Consider the following 19,421-nt stretch of genomic DNA (forward strand, 5'->3'; position numbering starts at 1 on the left):
TGGACCAAATAACAATTAGAGAGCAGTTAGGGCAAAAAGTTGAAATAAGCAGTTAGAGTAAAGAGTTTAAAATGTATATGTGCTGTCTCTTCTTTTATTAGTATAAACCAGGGGTCTCCAAACTTTCTAAACAAAGGGCCAGTTTACTGTCTTTCAGACTTTAGGGGGCCAGATTGAGGCCAGTGGGAGTAGAAAAGGTCCCAACATAAGTGGTAAAAAATAATGCCCCATTGTTTTGGTGGGAGTAATTGTTCCCCATTATTGGTCTCATTGGGCCCCATTGTTGGTGTCAGAAATTGTAACCCAAAGTTGGTGTCCTTGGGAGAAATTGTGCCCCATCGTTGGTGTCATTGGGAGGAATTTTGCCTTATTTTGTATTGTTACTGGGACGAATTGTGCCCCATCGTTGGTGTCATTGCCAGGAATTGTACCCCATCCTTGGTGTCATGGGAGGAATTGTACACCATCGTTGGTGTCATGGGAAGAATTGTACCCCATCGTTGGTGTCTTTGGGAGGAATTGCGTCCCATCATTGGTGAAATTGAGAGGAATTGTGCCCCATCGATGGTGTCATTGAGAGGAATTGTGCCCCATCATTGGTGCCATTGAGAGGAATTGTGCCCCATCATTGGTGTCATTGCGAGGAATTGTGCCCTAGTGTTGGTATCAGTGGATGAAATAGTGCCCCAAGGGCTGGGAAAACGGCTGCATCTGGCCCCTGGGTTGCGGTTTGGAGACCACTGGTATAAACTGTTGAACTCTTGCTCGATCACAACCATGATGGGACTAAACCGTTCACCAACCTAAACTTGAATATCCCTTTAATTAAACATATTACAGCATATTTTTTATGAAGACTTAATCAAGTAATATTTTTCCAAATGGATAAAGTCAAACAGAAAACTTTGAAATTAAAAAGTAGCTTATTAATTACACATAAACATATAAACAATTGTAAACAACCAGTTTATGGTACTGTAGGTTGGAAGGGGTTGCATTGGATTGATTGCACAATTTTGTGATTTTTCTCTGGAAGCCAGCATGAGCATAATATAGTGAGTGGATAGAGGACAATAAGGAGCCCTGTGAAAACACAATTTATGTTTTTTATAGGCTTTACAAAAAAAGAATACACTGCAGTTAGGGGAAGTAAGCACTAAGAGAAGAAGACACAAAATGAACAGGAGGAATATAACACAATAATAAACAGTGTTTGTCTTTATGCTCCACCCTCTATCCCTGTAAATATGTTAAAATATATTATTGCCTGCAAGAATATTAACATGACGAAAGGGTCTGAGCAATGTAAAAGACTTTCCCTATAAACAGGGAAAACAGAGCCCCAATACCTAAAACACATATTTCTGAGAATAAAACTAACTCAACAGTGTCCAGAACTTTCTTTGCTTTTTCCAACCACTCAAAATGAAACCTGTAGTAAGTAATGCTGGCCATACACTATACGAAAAACCGCTCACACTAATTTTCGTAAAAACGAACACTTGGCCGTGAGAGCAAGCGATAGTCCCATCATGTAATGACCGATAAATCATTCACTGGACATAAATTAATCTATTTTTTGTTAGTTTTTTCATATATACCTAGTGCAAACAGTCTGGACGAGAAACACATTAACCTTTTAATTTATCGTTCTCAGAAAATTCCCAAACTTGTCCTTTCAATTTTTTGGCTCAAAAACATCATAACCAATTACCAATTTGTGCCCATTAACTGGTCGAAAAAAGATCTAACTGTCTAAATGACTGAATTTCGGCCGATTTTTTGTATAGTATATGGCCAGCATTAGAATGGAGGCTGCCATTGCTCACCTCTATTTGTCACACTGATTTACTGGCTTGAGTACTTTTTAAAGCTGGACAAACACTGATCAAAATTCAGCTGGTCCATCAGGGATGGGCTGAATTTCCATCACTGTGTCAGCTTCCCTGGCTGACAGAAGCTGATTGTTTAATCAACTTCTGTCGAAGGGACATGTTGGAAAATGTTCTATTGTTCAGAGGCTGCAGCCAATCAACTTCAATCACTGGTCGATGTTGTTGTCAAAATATAGTATACCGCCAGGGGAGGGGGTTGTACATACCTCCATCCTCTTTGTTGGTGTGAATGGAGTAATTAGCTAGTGCAAAGTGAACAAAGTGGCCTGAGCACATTTTAAAGCTGGCCATCCACTAATCAAAATTCAGCTGGTCCATCAGGGATGGGCCTAATTTTGATCAGTGTGTCAAGTTTCCCATCTGACAGAAGTTGATTGTTTAGGGACATGTTTAAAAGTTTTCCATCATCCAGCGGCTGCAGCCAATCAGTGTCACTATCAGAATAAGGTGTTCTGTTGGGGTGAGGGGGGAGTTGGGGATTCCTCCATCCACCTCATTTGTGTGGATGGGGAAACTGTTTTTCTTTTTTACTTATCTTGTTAGCTTGTAGGCAGGTGCAATCTGCTTTCTCCACTGCAGGTAGTGCTCTTCTGCAGAGAGGATGTCAAGGGGAATGCAGTTCCTCTATGGTTTTCAGGGCACTGGGGAAGCACCGGATTGGATACTGGCATCCTATGTGACTCCAGCAGCCATCCTGATTCAGGGAGATCTTACTTAGGGGGCCTGGCTACCAGGCTTGGTGTGCTTTTGACAAGTTGGTAGAGTAGAGATAGGTATCGCGCCTGTTAGTGACCGTATTAGCGATAGGCTAAGGTACCTGACGAGGAGGCAAAGTGTAGGGTTGCAACTCCTTTGGACATATTTCCATTTGGAGCACTGGATGGCCAGGCCACATTTCGCTCTCTTAACAAACGTAAACTAAGCTGATACCTGTCTTCTTCACATCGCCGGAATTCGTGAGTGTACCTGGTTGGGCAGATGTCCCTCTGGATTGTCATGAACTGCCTTTGCCTTACTTCAATACAAGTTTTCTCTTGCAGTGTATGGCCAGCTTAAGCCATTGGAATTCATTTTCTGAAGAAGCAGAAACTTTTCACAAAGTGAAAGCTCACTTAGCTTAGTCCAGCCTTTTTCAACCAGGGTGCCTTGAGGCTTCTTTAGGGGTGCCTTGGCAAAATGGCTAGAAATTGATCAAATATTGTATACAAGCCAGCAGGTGGATCAAGCCTGCCTTTTTAGTTACATAAAGCCACGGGTTTTCATTGTGCACCATTATGACTTTCTAGACACTGGCATTGATAAGGAAGATGTCTGCCGCCTCCATAGCATCCTTGTTTTACTCTTCTCTGCCTCTCTCCCTCTGCACTTGGGTCACATTAGCTGACAGATGGAGAGAAATTGCAGGAGGAGAGAAACCTTGGAATACTCGTCAGTACCAGTGTCCAAAAATGTATTTGCTTTGGAAGAATAAAATCACCCTTAACATTGGGTGTCCTACACATGTGCATGTTACTGCATTCTGTAAAACTATTAGAATAGTTTTTTACATTTTAGAATGGGGTGCCTCATGACTGTCCATAATTTTAAAGGGTGCCTTAAGATTGCCTATAATTGTAAAGGATGCCTTGACTTAAAAAAGGTTGAGAAACGCTGGCTTAGTCCATAGGGTAAATCTGCGTTTAAGTGACTCATCCAGTCATGAGCAAAATTCCTGTTGTTTTCCATTTCCCATGTCTGGGTATTTAAAATAAACAAGATTCACCTTATTACTTTTTCACCTTAGATTTAGGTTGGGTTCACACTGGTGCAAATTGGATGCTGGTTTCCCCACATCCATTTCGCAAGACAGGAGTGTGCCTGGCTCTCAATGGAGCCTGTTCACACATCTCTGTTGCGGCTGCGGAGCGGAGCGGATTGCACTGGTGTCCTGTGTGTCTTTGGCTCCATTTCAGGTCTAAATTCAGGCAAAAATTCAGGCCTGATTCATCCCTGAAATGGAAAACAGGTATTTTCTTACAGAAGCAACATAGTGCTTTTCATATAATATAGATATTAAAATGTACAGCTGTCTTTAGGATAAGATATTTTAATGCTTCCTTCTTTATAGGACCACATACATAATACAGACCAAGCAGGAGAGACTCACAGACGCAGGGATCCATATACCCTTAAGCACCTCAATCTCTCAATAACTACATCTCCTTATGCAAGTTTTAACTCTGAGGAACTTCAAGATTATCTGCATAAGGGACAGGAAAACTACTGGCTCAGTCTCCCTTCAAAATTAGATGGATCAATGGTAAGGTATGGTATGGTATAGTACCTCTATCTTAAGATCTTGCGAGCAACTATGTATGTTAATTAATCCTAATAGGCAGCTGCAAGCACTTTCACATTCCCATACAAATGTGTCCAATAAGAAATTAAATTAAATGAACGTGCCGCACTAAATATCCCTAAGCCCCTGTTCACATCGTCACGATTTGACATGAGATTTGACACAACGGCACTGTCCCAATCAGTGCGACGCTGACTGTACTGCGCTGCACCGATTTCCAAAAGTAGTTCCTGCACTGCTGTTGGCGACTTCAGAGGGGATTTCAATAGACATCTGTGCATGAACCCCCACAGATGTCATTCAAATCACCCCTGAACTCGCACTAAAATGTGGGTTTGAAATTGTGCGAGTTTAGCTGAACTAACTACATACTAACTATATCGAAAATAAAATAAGAAATACTGTATCTAACTTAAATCACATTGTTAATTACATATTATACTTGTTTGCAGCCTAAATACTGAAATCTGCACTTAAAGCTGTAATGTTCTAAAATGCCAGTAAACACTTGGCTGTGCCAGTGAATTTGGGTGTTGTGTCAGTAAATTTCAATCTAGTAGTTTGGCAACACTAATAGAGGATAATATGTTCACTTGCAGATCACTGTACGCAGCCAGGATTAATGTTCAAGTACAGCGCCACATAAAGGAAAACCCTAAAAGCTGAAGGAAATAAACAGAGTCCATAAACGTCCGTCTGAGGCTGATTATTCAGGTGTAGAAAGACATGCTCGTATATTCCAACACCAATCGTGCAAATACATTTCTGACGATCACCACGTGCGAAAAAATTAGGTTGTCTCCTTACCAGAAATTTAGACACCCTGTTAAGGAAGGTCCGCCAAGCATGAGGTGTAAACGATCATCAAGGAAGGGCCCGCACTGAATCTTCCTTCAATCCTCCACGGAATGTTCAAACAGGACCATAGACTCTGTCAACTTCATATACCCCAAGTAATGGACATTGGTGTTCCTCCAAAGATACAAATGGGGGCTCACATAGTGAAGTATGTACAAATTTATTTATAAAACAATGGTAAAAGCACTCATATGTTAACTGCTTGATACAGGCATGTAGTAATAAAAATGATGGCCGCGGCTACAAATGTGTCTGCATGGGGGCTGGCGTGCTTGACGCGTTTCGTCCTGCTATAGGCGTTGTCAAAGGCAAAGCCCCCCATGTGCAGCACGCTCTTAAATAATGTCCCCTTAGCTCGAGGTGCAATCACGCACCTCCGCTTCCGGTGCTGCGATGACGCACTTCCGCTTCCGGTGTGTGATGACGCACTTCCGGTTGCGGCGTGCGTGATGACGCACTTCCTGTTTCCTAATGGTAGCGCGGTGAAGCACTTCCGCCCACAGTGGAAGTCGACCATGGAGTGCTGAATAGGCAGAAGCAGCCGGCACATTAGCCTCCCAGCCACCGGGGGCAAACTTGAGAGCACCGCACCAGCTGTATACTGCCTCCTGAACTCACACAAAACATAGTCGACTGACATGTCACCACGTGTTCTACTGGAACTAATCAGATTTCCTGACGGTAATGGTAAAAATTAAAAACATAAATACACTTATAATATACATGGTGGGGCACAAAAAACACATACACATGAGTAAAAAAAACCCCATATTATATACTATAAAAACAGCATAAATACACAACCCATAACACATATTGTCCTATGCTGTAAGCCCCCCGTGAAAGGTAAAATCAATGGTCAGCAGCATGGAACATGAAAACGGTCATCTAAATTGTATTTCATACTATAAAGTAAATCTCTCAATAAAAAAAAAATATATAGGACATCCAAATTCCTAAAAAGCTCACCGAAGGATCCTAAACCAAAAGCCTTCTCCAACACTGTGAGATGAACCATAACACAAGTGGAGAGGGATGTCAACATAATCCTCAACTGTTGTTTATGAAACAGTTGACATCCCAGTCCACGTTGAGACCAAAGGGAGTATAGCATTCGAGATCAAATATCCATCTGGTCTCCAGGCGTGAGATCTCTCTTCTCACGTTACTGCCTCTCCAGTGTGGAGTGAACTTGTCTATGGCAATTATTTTGGTGCCAGTTGACTTTTTGTGGTGGCACTCTAAATAATGCCTAGAAACAGTGTGTCTTGGAAAACCACGGCGAATGTTGCCCAAATGTTCATTCACCCTGACCCTCATAGCTCGCGTGGTCCTACCCACATATTGATACCCGCAAGGGCATTCCAACATGTAAACCACATTCTCCGTGGAACATGTGATGAACTTGTCAATGGGGTAGCTCTTATGTGTTGTTTTGGAGCAAAAAGAAATGACCTTCCTGTCTTTGATGGCATTCGTCCTACAGACAACGCACCTTCTGCAAGGGAAAAACCCTTTTATCTTGGGAAAGAGATGAGTAGTTCTCAGAGGAGGATCCACAATGTTGGGCGCTACCCTAAGTCTCAAGGGAGGAGCCTCTCTAAAGACCACAGTAGGATGTTCCCCAATAGCAGGGGCTAGAACTCTTATCGTTCCTCAACACTTTCCAGTGTCGAGAAAAGATCCTTTTTATGTCCCGAAACTGTTGAGTGTACGAGGTCACAAAAGATGTTGCAAACCCTGCATTGGACTCTTTACTTTTTATGGACTCCTGCAACATACTAGCTCTATCGATGCCAGCCACCTCCTGGATCACCTGTTCCAATTCTGAATCTGAGTATCCTTTGTTGAGGAACCTACTTTTCAAAACTTGTGACTGTTGTAAGTAGTCATCCATAAGATTACAGTTCCTACGGACCCTGATGAACTGGCTTTTTGGCACCGACTTAAGCCACGAAGGGTGGTGAAAGCTATCGGTGCCAATAAAGCCATTATAAAGAAACCGGATAAAGATTTGACGGTGCCCTTCCAAATTAGGAGGACATCGTCGATGTACCTTTTCCCCAACACTAACTCATCCCTCTGTTCCTTGAAAATGAAATCCTCCTCCCACTTTGCCATGAACAAGTTCGCCATGCTAGGGGCGAACTTGGCGCCCATGGCGACGCCCCTGGTTTGGAGGTAATAAGAACCCCCAAACCAGAAGTAGTTATGTGTCATGGCAAAGGAGAGGAGTTCAAGGATCCAGTCCCTTTGAGCAGGGATGAGTAGTGGATCTCTCTGTAAGAAAGAAGCAACAGCCTGGTATCCATGTTCAGGAGAGATAATGGTGTAGAGGGAGGCAACATCTGCGGTGGCCAGCAAATAACCATCCCTCCACACCACATCATCCAGAAGTATTAAAACTTTCTCTCTCAGGAATGTATTTGCACGATTGGTGTTGGAATATACGAGCATATCTTTCTACACCTGAATAATCAGCCTCAGACGGACGTTTATGGACTCTGTTTATTTCCTTCAGCTTTTAGGGTTTTCCTTTATGTGGCGCTGTACTTGAACATTATTGCTTTATGGTTTGATTATACTACTGTACTGGCAGCCTGTATTTTAGTTAGTGTATTGAGCGCAGCTTTCTTCCCTTTTTCTGTACATCTACGCAGCCAGGATTGCCATATTTGACCAGTCCCTGCCATTCATTTACAAATTTTACACATTTTTCTGACAATGCTTGGAGTGTCAACCTGCTTAATTACTTATCTGGTCCAGTAGAGGCCTAAAGAATGGAAACTTACAGTAGATGTGAGATTAGGTTTTTTTGTGTAAAGGATTAGCTCACTTATAAAAAATAAAAAAACCTGCCTACGCAGATAAAGGGTTTCCATAGATAAAAACAAACTGGGAGTATTTTAGTCAGGCTTCATGAACTATGCAAATGGCCCACCTAAAGCAATGCCATTATTCTACTTTAGTCAAAGCTGTACAGTTTGTTTTTATCTACAGATATCCCTTACCTTGCATAGGCAGTTTTTTGGTAAAGGTGAACTAACACTTTAACAGAAAACCTGAGGAAAAGGCCATGAGGGGATTTAACCGGTTGCCGACCGCCGCAAGTACATATACTGTGGCGGTCAGCCCCGGCCAGGCAAAGTGACGTATGGGTACGTCACTCGCCTGTCACTTGCATGTGAGCCAATAGCGGGCAAGCGCGCTCCCGCTGAGGCGCGCGCCCGCCCCGGCTCGTTCACGGGGAAGTCCCTGCGTGTGACCGGCGGGCCCGATGTCCGCCGGTCACTCGCGATCGTCCGCCGTGAAGATAGAAAGGCAGGCGGCTAATGTAAACAAGCCGCCTGTCATTCTCCCCTGTGTAGGAATAGTGATCATATGGTTCTACTATGTAGGACCGTTGATCACTGTTCCTACACCAGTAGCCATGTCCAATCACAGTTAGAAGCACGCCCCTAGGGACACACTTAACCTCTCCTTCCCCAATAAAGTTAACCCCTTCCCTGCCAGTGTCATTTTGCAGTAACAGTGCATATATATAGCACTGATTACTGTAGTAATGTCACTGGTAACCCCAAAAGTGTCAAAAATGTCAGTCAAGGGTCCGATCTGTCGGCCCCAGTGTCGCAGTACCGCATAAAAAATCGCAGGTCGCCACCATTACGCGTTAAAAAAAAAAACACCAAAAATGACAGAAATCTTTCCCTTAGTTAGTAAACGCAATAACTTTTGCGCAAACCAATCAAAATACGCTTTTTGCGATTTTTTTTACCAAACATATGTAGCATAAAACAAATTGGCCTAAAATTGTCCGTTAAAATCACGCAGTGCCGAATCGCAAAAAACCCCCTTGTCGGAATGGGGGTAAAATCTTCCGGGGCTTAAGTGGTTAATATTAGTATTTTTAATAACAGTACAGGTGGACATTTTATTGGTTTTTGGTCAATGTTATTTAATTAGGGAGATATGCAGGGTCAGATAAAGGAGACTCATTCTGGGTAAAGCAACAATATTGTATGGTATGTGGGTATCCCCTATTGCAATGAAGACAAATTAAATCAGCGCACCTGGATGTAAAACACAAGAAAGCTGCTATGCACTCAGGGTCAATAAACCAAAATCCCATTACAGCATATACAAATACATCGTAATTGAATCGCTGAAGAACTCCCGCCCATAGGGACGCAACGCGTACAAAGGGGGAGGGGCCAGTGACGTTACCTACCATCCATCACGGCCAGCGTTTTTTCTGTACCGCTCTGCACTGCGCACTATGTGATAATGCCTGTTCAGATAATTGTATGAATATTGAGAAGCAATAAAGGTCTTTTTAAATGATACAAGCACTATGTCTGGACCTCTATTCTTTATGGACGTATGGACTCGTTGGTGAACGGAGGCCTTTCTGTCTGAGAAGGAGGTCTGGTGGCTCCATATGATCCATGGTCATCTTATCTGTGATTTATGTGGTTAGAGTGAGAGTTGTATGCTTTATTAGCCCGTCTGGTGACACAGGGGCTAATCCTAAGGTGAGCAGCTAGTGTGACTGGGTGACGGAATAGCACGAAGTGGAGCACAGTTTTCATATATGTGCATGAATCACCATATCTACACCTTGGGACATTTCTTCCACTCTCTATTAATATTATATGTGTTAGCGCTGCACTATTTGTATTTGTATATCCCCTATTGCACTTTATAATTGAAATTAAAGAAAAAAATGTACATGCAATTTTAAGAATGCAGTGCATTGTATACAGAATTAGAGCGGAAAACGAAAGGTCCAAGAATTAAATCAGATTATGGGGGACAAACAAATAGATATTGTTATACACATTTTTGCATCATATACAGTATAATAAATAATGTAATTCGTTGATTTTCAAGTCAAGAAGGGTATACAGTTGACTTCCCACGAGGTTGGCAAACATTTTTGGGGACAATTCCTCCTCATGCTGTTGTTGCTCAGCCACTGGGGCTGATTTCATGCATGTGTTTTGGGACTGCCCAGCTATTTAGACGTATTGGGCTGATGTACTTTAAGCTGGCCATACACTAGCCGAAAAATCGTTCAAACTCATTTTCGAAAAATGAAAAGTCGGCTGTGAGAGCAGACGATCGTGCCATCATGTAATGACTGAATTTCCAATGATAAATCGTTCAATGGACATAAATTAATCCGTTTTTTGTTCAGTTTGTCACATATGCCTAGTGCAAACAGTTTGGGCGAGAAACACATTAACCTTTCAATTTATTGTTCGTTCAGCAGAATTTTCCAAACTGTTCCTTCGATTTTTCGGCTCTGAAAAGTTAAAACCAATTTTCTATTTGTGCCCATTAACTGGACGGAAAAAGAACAAACGGACCAAATTACAGATTTTCGAATGATTTTTCGGCTATTGTATGGCCAGTATTAGTATGCTCATGCTTTTACTACCATACCCCTTCAACGATCAGTGAGACTTTGTCTCTTGAGCTTAGTAGATGATTTAGCTCCTACCCAGGCTATACAAACTCTCCTTATCTTTCTATTTTTTTATGCAAGGAAACTTACAATATTATCATGGAAAAAACCTGATGCTCCAACAGTCTTGACCTGGAAAGCTTTAAAGGAGAAGTACAGCTAAAGCTTGTTTGGCTGCACTTGCACCTTTGCACTCCTGTGACCCATTTTCAGCAGACAGCGGGCTGAAGTCCACTGTCTGCTGATATCACAGAGTCGGTCCAGGCTCAGGCAAGATCGCGACATTGAAGTCGGGATCCGCCCACATGCCTAGACCAGTACCTGGCTCAGTCTCTCAGAGAGCCTGAGCCGGCCGCTCCCGTCCCCCTTCACAGCCCAGCACTTCAGTAAGCCGACGGGGGACAGATGCAGAAACTAGCCGATGCTGCATCAAGCTAAGTATGATTTTGAAAAACAAAAATGATTCCCAGATTTCTCTTTTAGTAAATGTCATTTCCCTATATAAGACCACATATACTAATAGGGGGGTACCTCATAAATTTGATAAGGTGTGGGGTGGATGCATGGCTTCTCCATTTACAGCGTCAGATTGAGTTGCAAGTTTTTCCGTGCATATTTTGTAAAGATAGTTATTGCCTTATTGTCTCCTAAAGGAGAGCTTTAATCTCTAGAGTTTGTTAGTCCCATCCCAACCGGATAGTAGGGGGTTAAATTAATTGTTGGGATATGAGAGGTCAGGACTTTTACCTTATTGGCCAAGCAGACGAGGTGATGGGGAAGAGCAGGAGAGAGAGTAGTTGGAGGGGAGGAGTGAAGGGGCTTCACTTGCAGACTGGAGATCATAGGAGAAATGTCCCTCCCGACCGCCCTGGTGATGACGTTTTCTGTCGTTCTGCTAAGGAGATTTGACGTTGGTGGTTGGGGTCCTTGACGAGGGTCCAAAACATGGTGTTGAACGATAAAATGGTGGGACCCATCTCAGGTATGGAGCCCTATGGTTGGTCTGGTTCAGTCTAGGCCGACTAGGTAGTGTAAGGTGGTAGGGGTCTGTGGTCTGTTAGGATAGTCCTTGAATCGGTATTCTGGCACGGCCAGGGACAAAACCTAACTTAATGGTACCCCAGACTCCAAGGTTGTGGGAGATGGTATCGTCAAGGATCTGCAACCTTTCTTTGATCTGGACTGATTTGACTGTTTAATGTTTTTCTGTTATTTATGGTTTTGTTTAATAACCAGCCATTTAATCCTTATGCTGAGTTAGTGCTGTAATTTAACGGTAAAGGGGGATGTTGGGTAATGATCCAGGTAATATGGTTAAACAGGTGGGATCTGAACTACCCTAGTCATGTTTTCCTAACATATATATAACATGTGCTATTGTAGAGAGGTCCTTTTCTCCTGATGTCATATTGTGGGACCCTTGCAGTATTAATCACAGGCATTGTTCTTTGTTTTGGTTTTGATTGCATAACTGCAGCTTGTTATTCTGCACCTGCAGTCACAGTTTTTTTTTTTTTAATTTTGTATTGTGCTTTTGTATTTTATTTTGTATGTATATGCAAAATCTTTCAATAAAAAGAAATAAAAAAAATGAAGGGTGTACAGTTATTTTTTTATATTTTACTTGTGTCAAATGCCCACATGTAGTGAATGCCTACCAGAGAAATAATGGAAATAATGCACAGTTTTACTGTATGTATAAAAACGTAAACATGTGACCAAAGCTCTTTTTCTTCTTTTCTTCTCATAGGTACCAATTCTGACAAGATGGAAAGGCCAGTTTTCTGTGAGATTGAATATAAGCAACAATGGTGCTGCTACATGGTACTTGAATAGTGTAAAATGTTTGATCAGCAAACTTGGTCCTAAATACATCATGTTTGAAGGGGTAGGAGGCAACACATTTCTAGAACAATCCATACAACCTCCAAGAGGCTTTGAGGGTGACCGATATACTGAAATGTTAGTTGGAGCAGTGACTGATTTGGGAAATTCTGCAATAGTTACAGCAAGTACAAGGTAAAGTAACCTCATTCTCTTTATATACCCATACCTAACTAGAACAATTATCTTTATGCTTTGTACTTTTTGTTTGCAAAGTCTTGCAGTCCCTGTACAGTGCATAGAAACATAGAAACATAGAATGTGTCGGCAGATAAGAACCATTTGGCCCATCTAGTCTGCCCAATATATCTGAATCCTATGAATAGTCCCTGGCCCTATCTTGTATGAAGGATAGCCTTATGCCTATCCCATGCATGCTTAAACTCCTTCACTGTATTTGCAGCTACCACTTCTGCAGGAAGGTTATTCCATGCATCCACTACTCTCTCAGTAAAGTAATACTTCCTCATATTACTTTTAAATCTTTGCCCCTCTAATTTAAAACTGTGTCCTCTTGTGGTAGTTTTTCTTCTTTTAAATATGCTCTCCTCCTTTACCGAGTTGATTCCCTTTATGAATTTAAAAGTTTCTATCATATCCCCTCTGTCTCTTCTTTCTTCGAAGCTATACATGTTAAGGTCCTTTAACTTTTCCTGGTAAGTTTTTTCCTGCAATCCGTGTACTAGTTTAGTAGCTCTTCTCTGAACTCTCTCTAGAGTATCTATATCCTTCTGGAGATATGGCCTCCAGTACTGCGCACAATACTCCAAGTGAGGTCTCACCAGTGTTCTGTACAGCAGCATAAGCACTTCTCTCTTTCTACTGCTTATACCTCTCCCTATACATCCAAGCATTCTGCTGGCATTTCGTGCTGCTCTATTACATTGTCTTCCCACCTTTAAGTCTTCTGAAATAATTACTCCTAAATCCCTTTCCTCAGATACTGAGGTCAGGACTGTGTCAAATATTCTATATTCTGCCCTTGGGTTTTTACGCCCCAGGTGCATTATCTTGCACTTATCCACATTAAATTTCAGTTGCCAGAGTTCTGACCATTCTTCTAGTTTTCCTAAATCCTTTTCCATTTGGCGTTTTCCTCCAGGAACATCAACCCTGTTACATATCTTTGTGTCATCAGCAAAAAGACAAACCTTACCATCGAGGCCTTTTGCAATATCACTTATGAAGATATTAAACAAAATTGGTCCCAGTACAGATCCCTGAGGTACCCCACTGGTAACATGACCTTGTTCTGAATGTTCTCCATTGACTACAACCCTTTGTTGTCTGTCACTCAGCCACTCCCTAATCCACTCAACAATATGGGAGTCCATGCTCAATGACTGCAGTTTATTGATAAGTCTTCTATGTGGGACAGTGTCAAAAGCCTTACTAAAATCTAGATATGCAATGTCTACTGCACCTCCACCGTCTATTATTTTAGTCACCCAGTCAAAAAAATCTATAAGATTTGTTTGACATGATCAGAAGTACAAGGAGCCAATTATTTGACATGATTAGAAGTACAAGGAGCCAATTATTTAATTTGCTGACACAAGGGGCATGTTGATAGGAAGTGAAATCAGAGGTATAAGCTCATCACTGTGCTGCTTCATCTTTTAACTGTCCAGCCACAGTCTGGGTGAGGGGGGACCAGGACAACCTGGGCTCAGAGGAAGTAGGTTAAAAGAAGCTGACCGTTAGCCTAAGGACATCAAGTGGCAGAAAAAAGGTAGTGCATGGAAATCTTTGAATTGACATTAAATATTTCAGCAAAGGCTGGTTTTGTTATTTATACTTTTGGCTGGACTTCTGCTTTAATTTAACCTCATTTATACAAGGCGCAATTTATGTAAATGTGTCTACTTGACTGACAAAAGACACGGATAATTTCTTCCAGCTATTAGTGAAACAGTTCAGTTTACTGAACACACAAAGAGGGCATGGGCATCCTCATGGGGGGGGGGGGCAAGTGCCCCCCCCTGGAATCTCAGCTTCCCCTTTAAAGTGGTTGCTAAGCCACTTTATACTATCCTGTCTGGTCTGTTTAATAATCCAGTGTGCCCGTGCTCCTGTGTCTGTGTATGTGTTTTAAAAAAATAAGACATTCTTTACCAGTTTTCAGATCGCCGCTCACGTGATCCGCCAGCTCTCACCTCTCCCTGTCTGACAGCTGCCTGCAGTGGGCGGGGCCGAGGATTCCCAGCTGATGTCAGTCAGGATGGGAGGAGGAGAGGCTGAGAGGAGGAGAGAGGCGGCGAGTCACATGAGCAGCTATCAACGCTCTGAAAACTGGTAAAGAGCGGCTTATTTTCCTCTTTAAAAACAAATACTCACGAGTCGTGGCTTGCACGGTGACTGACATCAGCAGCCGCACAGACCTCTGTCCCCATCCCCAGGCCCCATTGCTATCATTCCAGGAGAGGGGGAGCCCGGGGCAAAGAAATTGAGGAGATTTGTGGTCCCATGCACAGAGGCACGTTAAGTGACGTTACAGCACGTACTGACGTCACATGCATGCATGCGCCACCTGCACTAACCCAAAACAGAGAGGGTCAGCTTTGCTTTTACATCAGGTTTCTCAAACCTTTGAATGCCTGCACTTTATGTGTAAATTACTAAGACCCTCCCCTTCATGACATTGTTGAAAAGGGGCGGGGCATGGCTGCCCTTAACATGATGTCCCCGCCCTGGAAACAATTCTGCGGACGCCCATGAAAGAGGGCTGACCGATAGGACACGTGGCTTTGCTGAAATATATAGAAATGTATGAATATGGCTGTCATTCATTCATTTACAAACAAATCATAACTAGTGATGGGCAAACCTGCCCATGTTTGATTTGTCAACAAATCTCTCTCTATGCAGTTTGCCAGCTTTCCCTAAACTAGCTTCTAATTCCATGCCTGCTAAGGGTCGTGGTTTGCCCATCCCACCCTCATACCGCCCAACTTTCTGAAATGGGGGACACCTATTAACAAAAGTATGTAGGTATGAACACATCCCCTGCCACACACCCCCTTAAAGGAGAATTGTACAAAATAAAATGATTGGTTAAACCCAGAAGTGCTTTTTTACCACTACTAATCCTTTATCTAGGTTTTTGGAATTTATCATTTAGAAATTGGACGGTTTAGCACTTAAAACACTTTTTGATAGATAAGTAGTGCATTTTATATGCAACTATATAGATCAGACCAACATGAGGGACAAATGAGGAGGAAAGAGGGGCAGAGGGACTTTGTTCCAAATCAAGGACAGTTGGGAGGTATGCACCCTCCATTTGATAGTGAGGGAAAGGGCTTATTCAAAAGCAAGGGAGCTCGACTTGTGCACCAGCAGGATTCTCCTTGCACCCATTGTTGCTATTCATTACTATACAGGCTAATTAAGGTTGTATATATAATCCATAAAAACATGTAAAGTATCCTTTTTGGCACAATATGATGTCGGATTGTATGTTTGGTATTGCTATACTAAATATGATATTAAATCCTAATGACATTACAAGGAACCCTGGGGCATCCCCTTCCCAGAATTCTTGGCACCTTTAAGATTAGATTGTTCGGGCCAAGCTGGCCCGTACAAACTATTTTCCTTACTAAGTGATGTGGCTGCTGTGAGCACTATATTATACTACATTAGTATTAGCTACATACAGTGTGAAGCGTTGTGTTCTGGCAGTGGCTCGGGAGACTTCCCTTCTGCTGCAAGAACAAGATTGTGTCAGGCAAAAGTGCTTCTCAGCCATTCAGCCTGATTGGCCAAGATAGAAAGGCAGGCAGATGACGTAATGATCTCTATAATGTACAGTATTGCTTAAATTAAAAAAATATATACTTTGCAATAAATTATCTCAATGTTCTCTTTTAACAGGTCCAGCTATCTGCCATTCTTTATTAAAATGAGCCCACTGCAGTCAGACTGGAGCTACAGTGGCCTGAAAGGAATCATCCCATCTGTGCTGCACTACAGTTTGCTAGGATACAATTTTTTCATTCCAGATGCAATAGGTAATTTCTTTCAGTTCATTCAATTTTCAGCTCAGCTACCACATACACCAGTTTGAATTCTTCATACACACTGCAAAAAAATGAAAGGAACGCTTTTTAATCAAGTAAACTACTGGGATATTGATCTAGTCAGTTAAGTAGCAGAGGGGGTTGTTAATCAGTTTCAGCTGCTTTGGTGTTAATGAAATTAACAACAGGTGCACTAGATGGGCAAGAATGAGACGCAGGTGGTGGTCAGTGACTGTGGACATTGTGCAGGTGGTGGTCTGATCAGCAGCTGCGGACATGGTGCAGGTGGTGGTCAGCAAAGGCGGACATGGTGAAGGCGGTGGTCGGGTCAGTGCACATGGTGCAGTGGGTAGTCAGCGGCTGCAAACATGGTGCAGGGGGTGGTCAGTGGCTGCGGACAAGGTTCAGGGGGTGGTCAGCGGCTGCGGACAAGGTTCAGGGGGTGGTCAGCAGCTGCGGACATTGTGCAGGAGATGTCAGAGGCTGTGGACATGGGGCACGTGGTGGTCATTGGCTGCGGACATGGTGCAGGGGATGGTCTGGTCAGAGGCTGCAAACATGGTGCAGTTGGTGATCTGATCAGAGGCTGCAGACATGGTGCAGGTGGTGGTCTGATCAGAGGCTGCAGACATGGTGCAGGTGGTAGTCAGGGGCTGAAAAGTGTGGCGTACATTTGAATTCAGCTCTCCTGGGTCAATACTTTGTGGAACCACATCTTGATACAGCCCCAGTGATTGGCACAGACTGGCAGTCCCGGTGCATTATGGGGTGTGGTATAAAAACCAGGAGCACATGTGCTCAGGGTCTTTGGCTGGTGAGCAGAGTCCCGGAAGGAGGGTGGCAGCTGCCTCCTCCTTTGTTTCAGTTGTGTATGGTCACAGGCAGTCAGCCTGGTGAGCCAGAAGGCAGGAGCTGAGCCCAGAGGTCCAGGAGAGCTGACTAGAGGGGTTGAGACACTGGAGAACCTAGAAAAACAGTATCATGAATACAGGGGATCGTGTGTTAGGGCCTGATCAGGAAGGAGGCCACCCGGAGTAGAGTAGTCAGAGGATGGGTGTCAGCTGGTGGATAGAAAGGAGATGCTAGGCGAGTACCCTGAAGATAAGTGCTACGCAAGCTGTCTATTCAGGAATTTTACCTCAGATTCATCTAGTGGCAAGCCTAGCCGCATCCTCAGATAGAAGTCCTCAACTGTGAATAGTTCAAGTTTTGGAGTATCCCACTCTTCCCTTCTCCCATCCCCATATGAAATAAAAACAACAAAACAACAATGCCTAGACTGTTTATTGACTGAGCTGGAAAGTAAAGTGTTAAATTTCTGCATGCAGTTGCTACCGGTAACCCAGAGGGACCCGAAAAGGTGAGAAATCCAGCAGCCCTCAAGGGAGCAGTGCTATTCTAAGTAGGTGATTTCTGACGGCAATTGGTTCTATTCTATTTTAGTTAGGGGTATCAGAGTAAAGGGGGCTGAATACAAATGCATGCCACACTTTTCAGATAGTTATTTGTAAAAAAAAATTGAAAAGCATTTATCATTTTCCTTCCACGTTACAATTATGTGCCACTTTGTGTTGCTTTTTTACATAAAATCCAATAAAATACATTTATGTTTTTGGTTGTTACATGACAAAATGTGGAAAATTTTAAGGGGTATGAATACTTTTCCAAGGCACTGTATGTGTGGTCAGTGGTCACCGTACAGTGTGAGAGAAGTGGATAGATCACAACAATATATACATTACTTTTTAATTGTTAAAAAGGACCCATGTATATACTATAAGATCACTGAGGGTCTTTGCATTTAAACAACATAATGTCTGTAATTGCATCTTTTTTATTGCAAGTGTAATTTGTTGTTTGTCTTTATTACTTTAGAGAATTCTCCTTTTTATTGCTATGCTTTTAATTTCTTTAAAATTCACAGTTATATGGCTTTCTTAATTTTGCTTTGTGGTACATTTGATTATGTAGGTACTGTATATTACCTGAATTCTATATATTCCTCAGATACACTAATTTAGACACTCTATGGATTTGTAAATGGTGTGTATAAATTCAAGCTTCTGCCTTTGAAGCCTATTAATAATAATAACCTTTCTGAATGAACCGAGTTAAATAATGGTAAACTTAATGTTTCAGTTTCTTAAAATGCATTTATTTAAAGGTGGAACTCTAAGTGGGGAATTTGTAACAGAAGAAGAACTGTTTATCCGTTGGCTACAAATTGTCACATTTCTTCCGGTGATGTCTTTTAATACACCTCCGTGGGTTTGCTGCGACAACTGGGTAAGCTTTCTTAGCACTGTAATAGAAAGTTAAAGGTGAACTCAGATTTGGATACTAATGCAAGTTGTATTTTAAAATATATTTAAGTATTTTTTAAACCATGCATAGATGGAAATAACGTGTCATTTATAACTATAAATGACACATGTCATTTCCATCTATGCATGTTTTAAAGAATACTTAAATATATTTTAAAATACAACTTGCATTAGTATCCGAATCTAAATTTACGTTACATTTTTGTATTCCCCTGCACAGCAGAACTGGCAGAGGGAGGGACAGTTTATTTCTACTACTTTCTACTGCCTTGCACAGTGCTGTCAAATGAATACTGAAAGTGTACTGACTGACAGGAAAAGAGAGTACACTGTTGTGTTGATGTCACTGGTGTAGTTATGCTCTTTTGCTGTGAATTAGCAGGCTGGGGTAGGATGAGTTACTTAGCTTTATCAATTAAGCTTCATTTTTTTACATGTGCTCCCTTGCAGAATTGTGATATATTATTTTTAAAAATACACCTGTAGGGGGAGAAATTGGATCATGTACTTATCTTTTCTCTGGCTTCTGCCCACAGTCCCCAGCTGAAGGTGACGTCATCCACCTTCCAGCAAGAGCCTGAGGAATACTGAGTAGCCCAAATCTCCCTAAAAGAACAAGCTGGCACTATGTTA

The 19,421-nt window shown here is 42.2% G+C and overlaps 1 protein-coding gene across 1 annotated transcript in view; it reads left to right on the forward strand.

Annotated features, from left to right (window-relative positions):
* Positions 1-19,421, forward strand: part of LOC309565332 (SITS-binding protein-like) — a gene marked incomplete at its 3' end in the record, with an annotated part of 109,111 nt that overhangs the window by 63,426 nt on the left and 26,264 nt on the right. The window contains exons 5-8 of the mRNA XM_082270246.1: positions 4,003-4,194; positions 12,309-12,577; positions 16,319-16,455; positions 18,629-18,750. Of these exons, the coding sequence (XP_082126372.1) occupies positions 4,003-4,194; positions 12,309-12,577; positions 16,319-16,455; positions 18,629-18,750 (720 nt within the window). The remainder of the gene's footprint in view (positions 1-4,002; positions 4,195-12,308; positions 12,578-16,318; positions 16,456-18,628; positions 18,751-19,421) is intronic.

The sequence above is a fragment of the Pelophylax lessonae genome, assembly GCF_965119305.1.
Source record: "Pelophylax lessonae genome assembly, chromosome: 10".
In the NCBI taxonomy this organism is placed as follows: domain Eukaryota; kingdom Metazoa; phylum Chordata; class Amphibia; order Anura; family Ranidae; genus Pelophylax; species Pelophylax lessonae.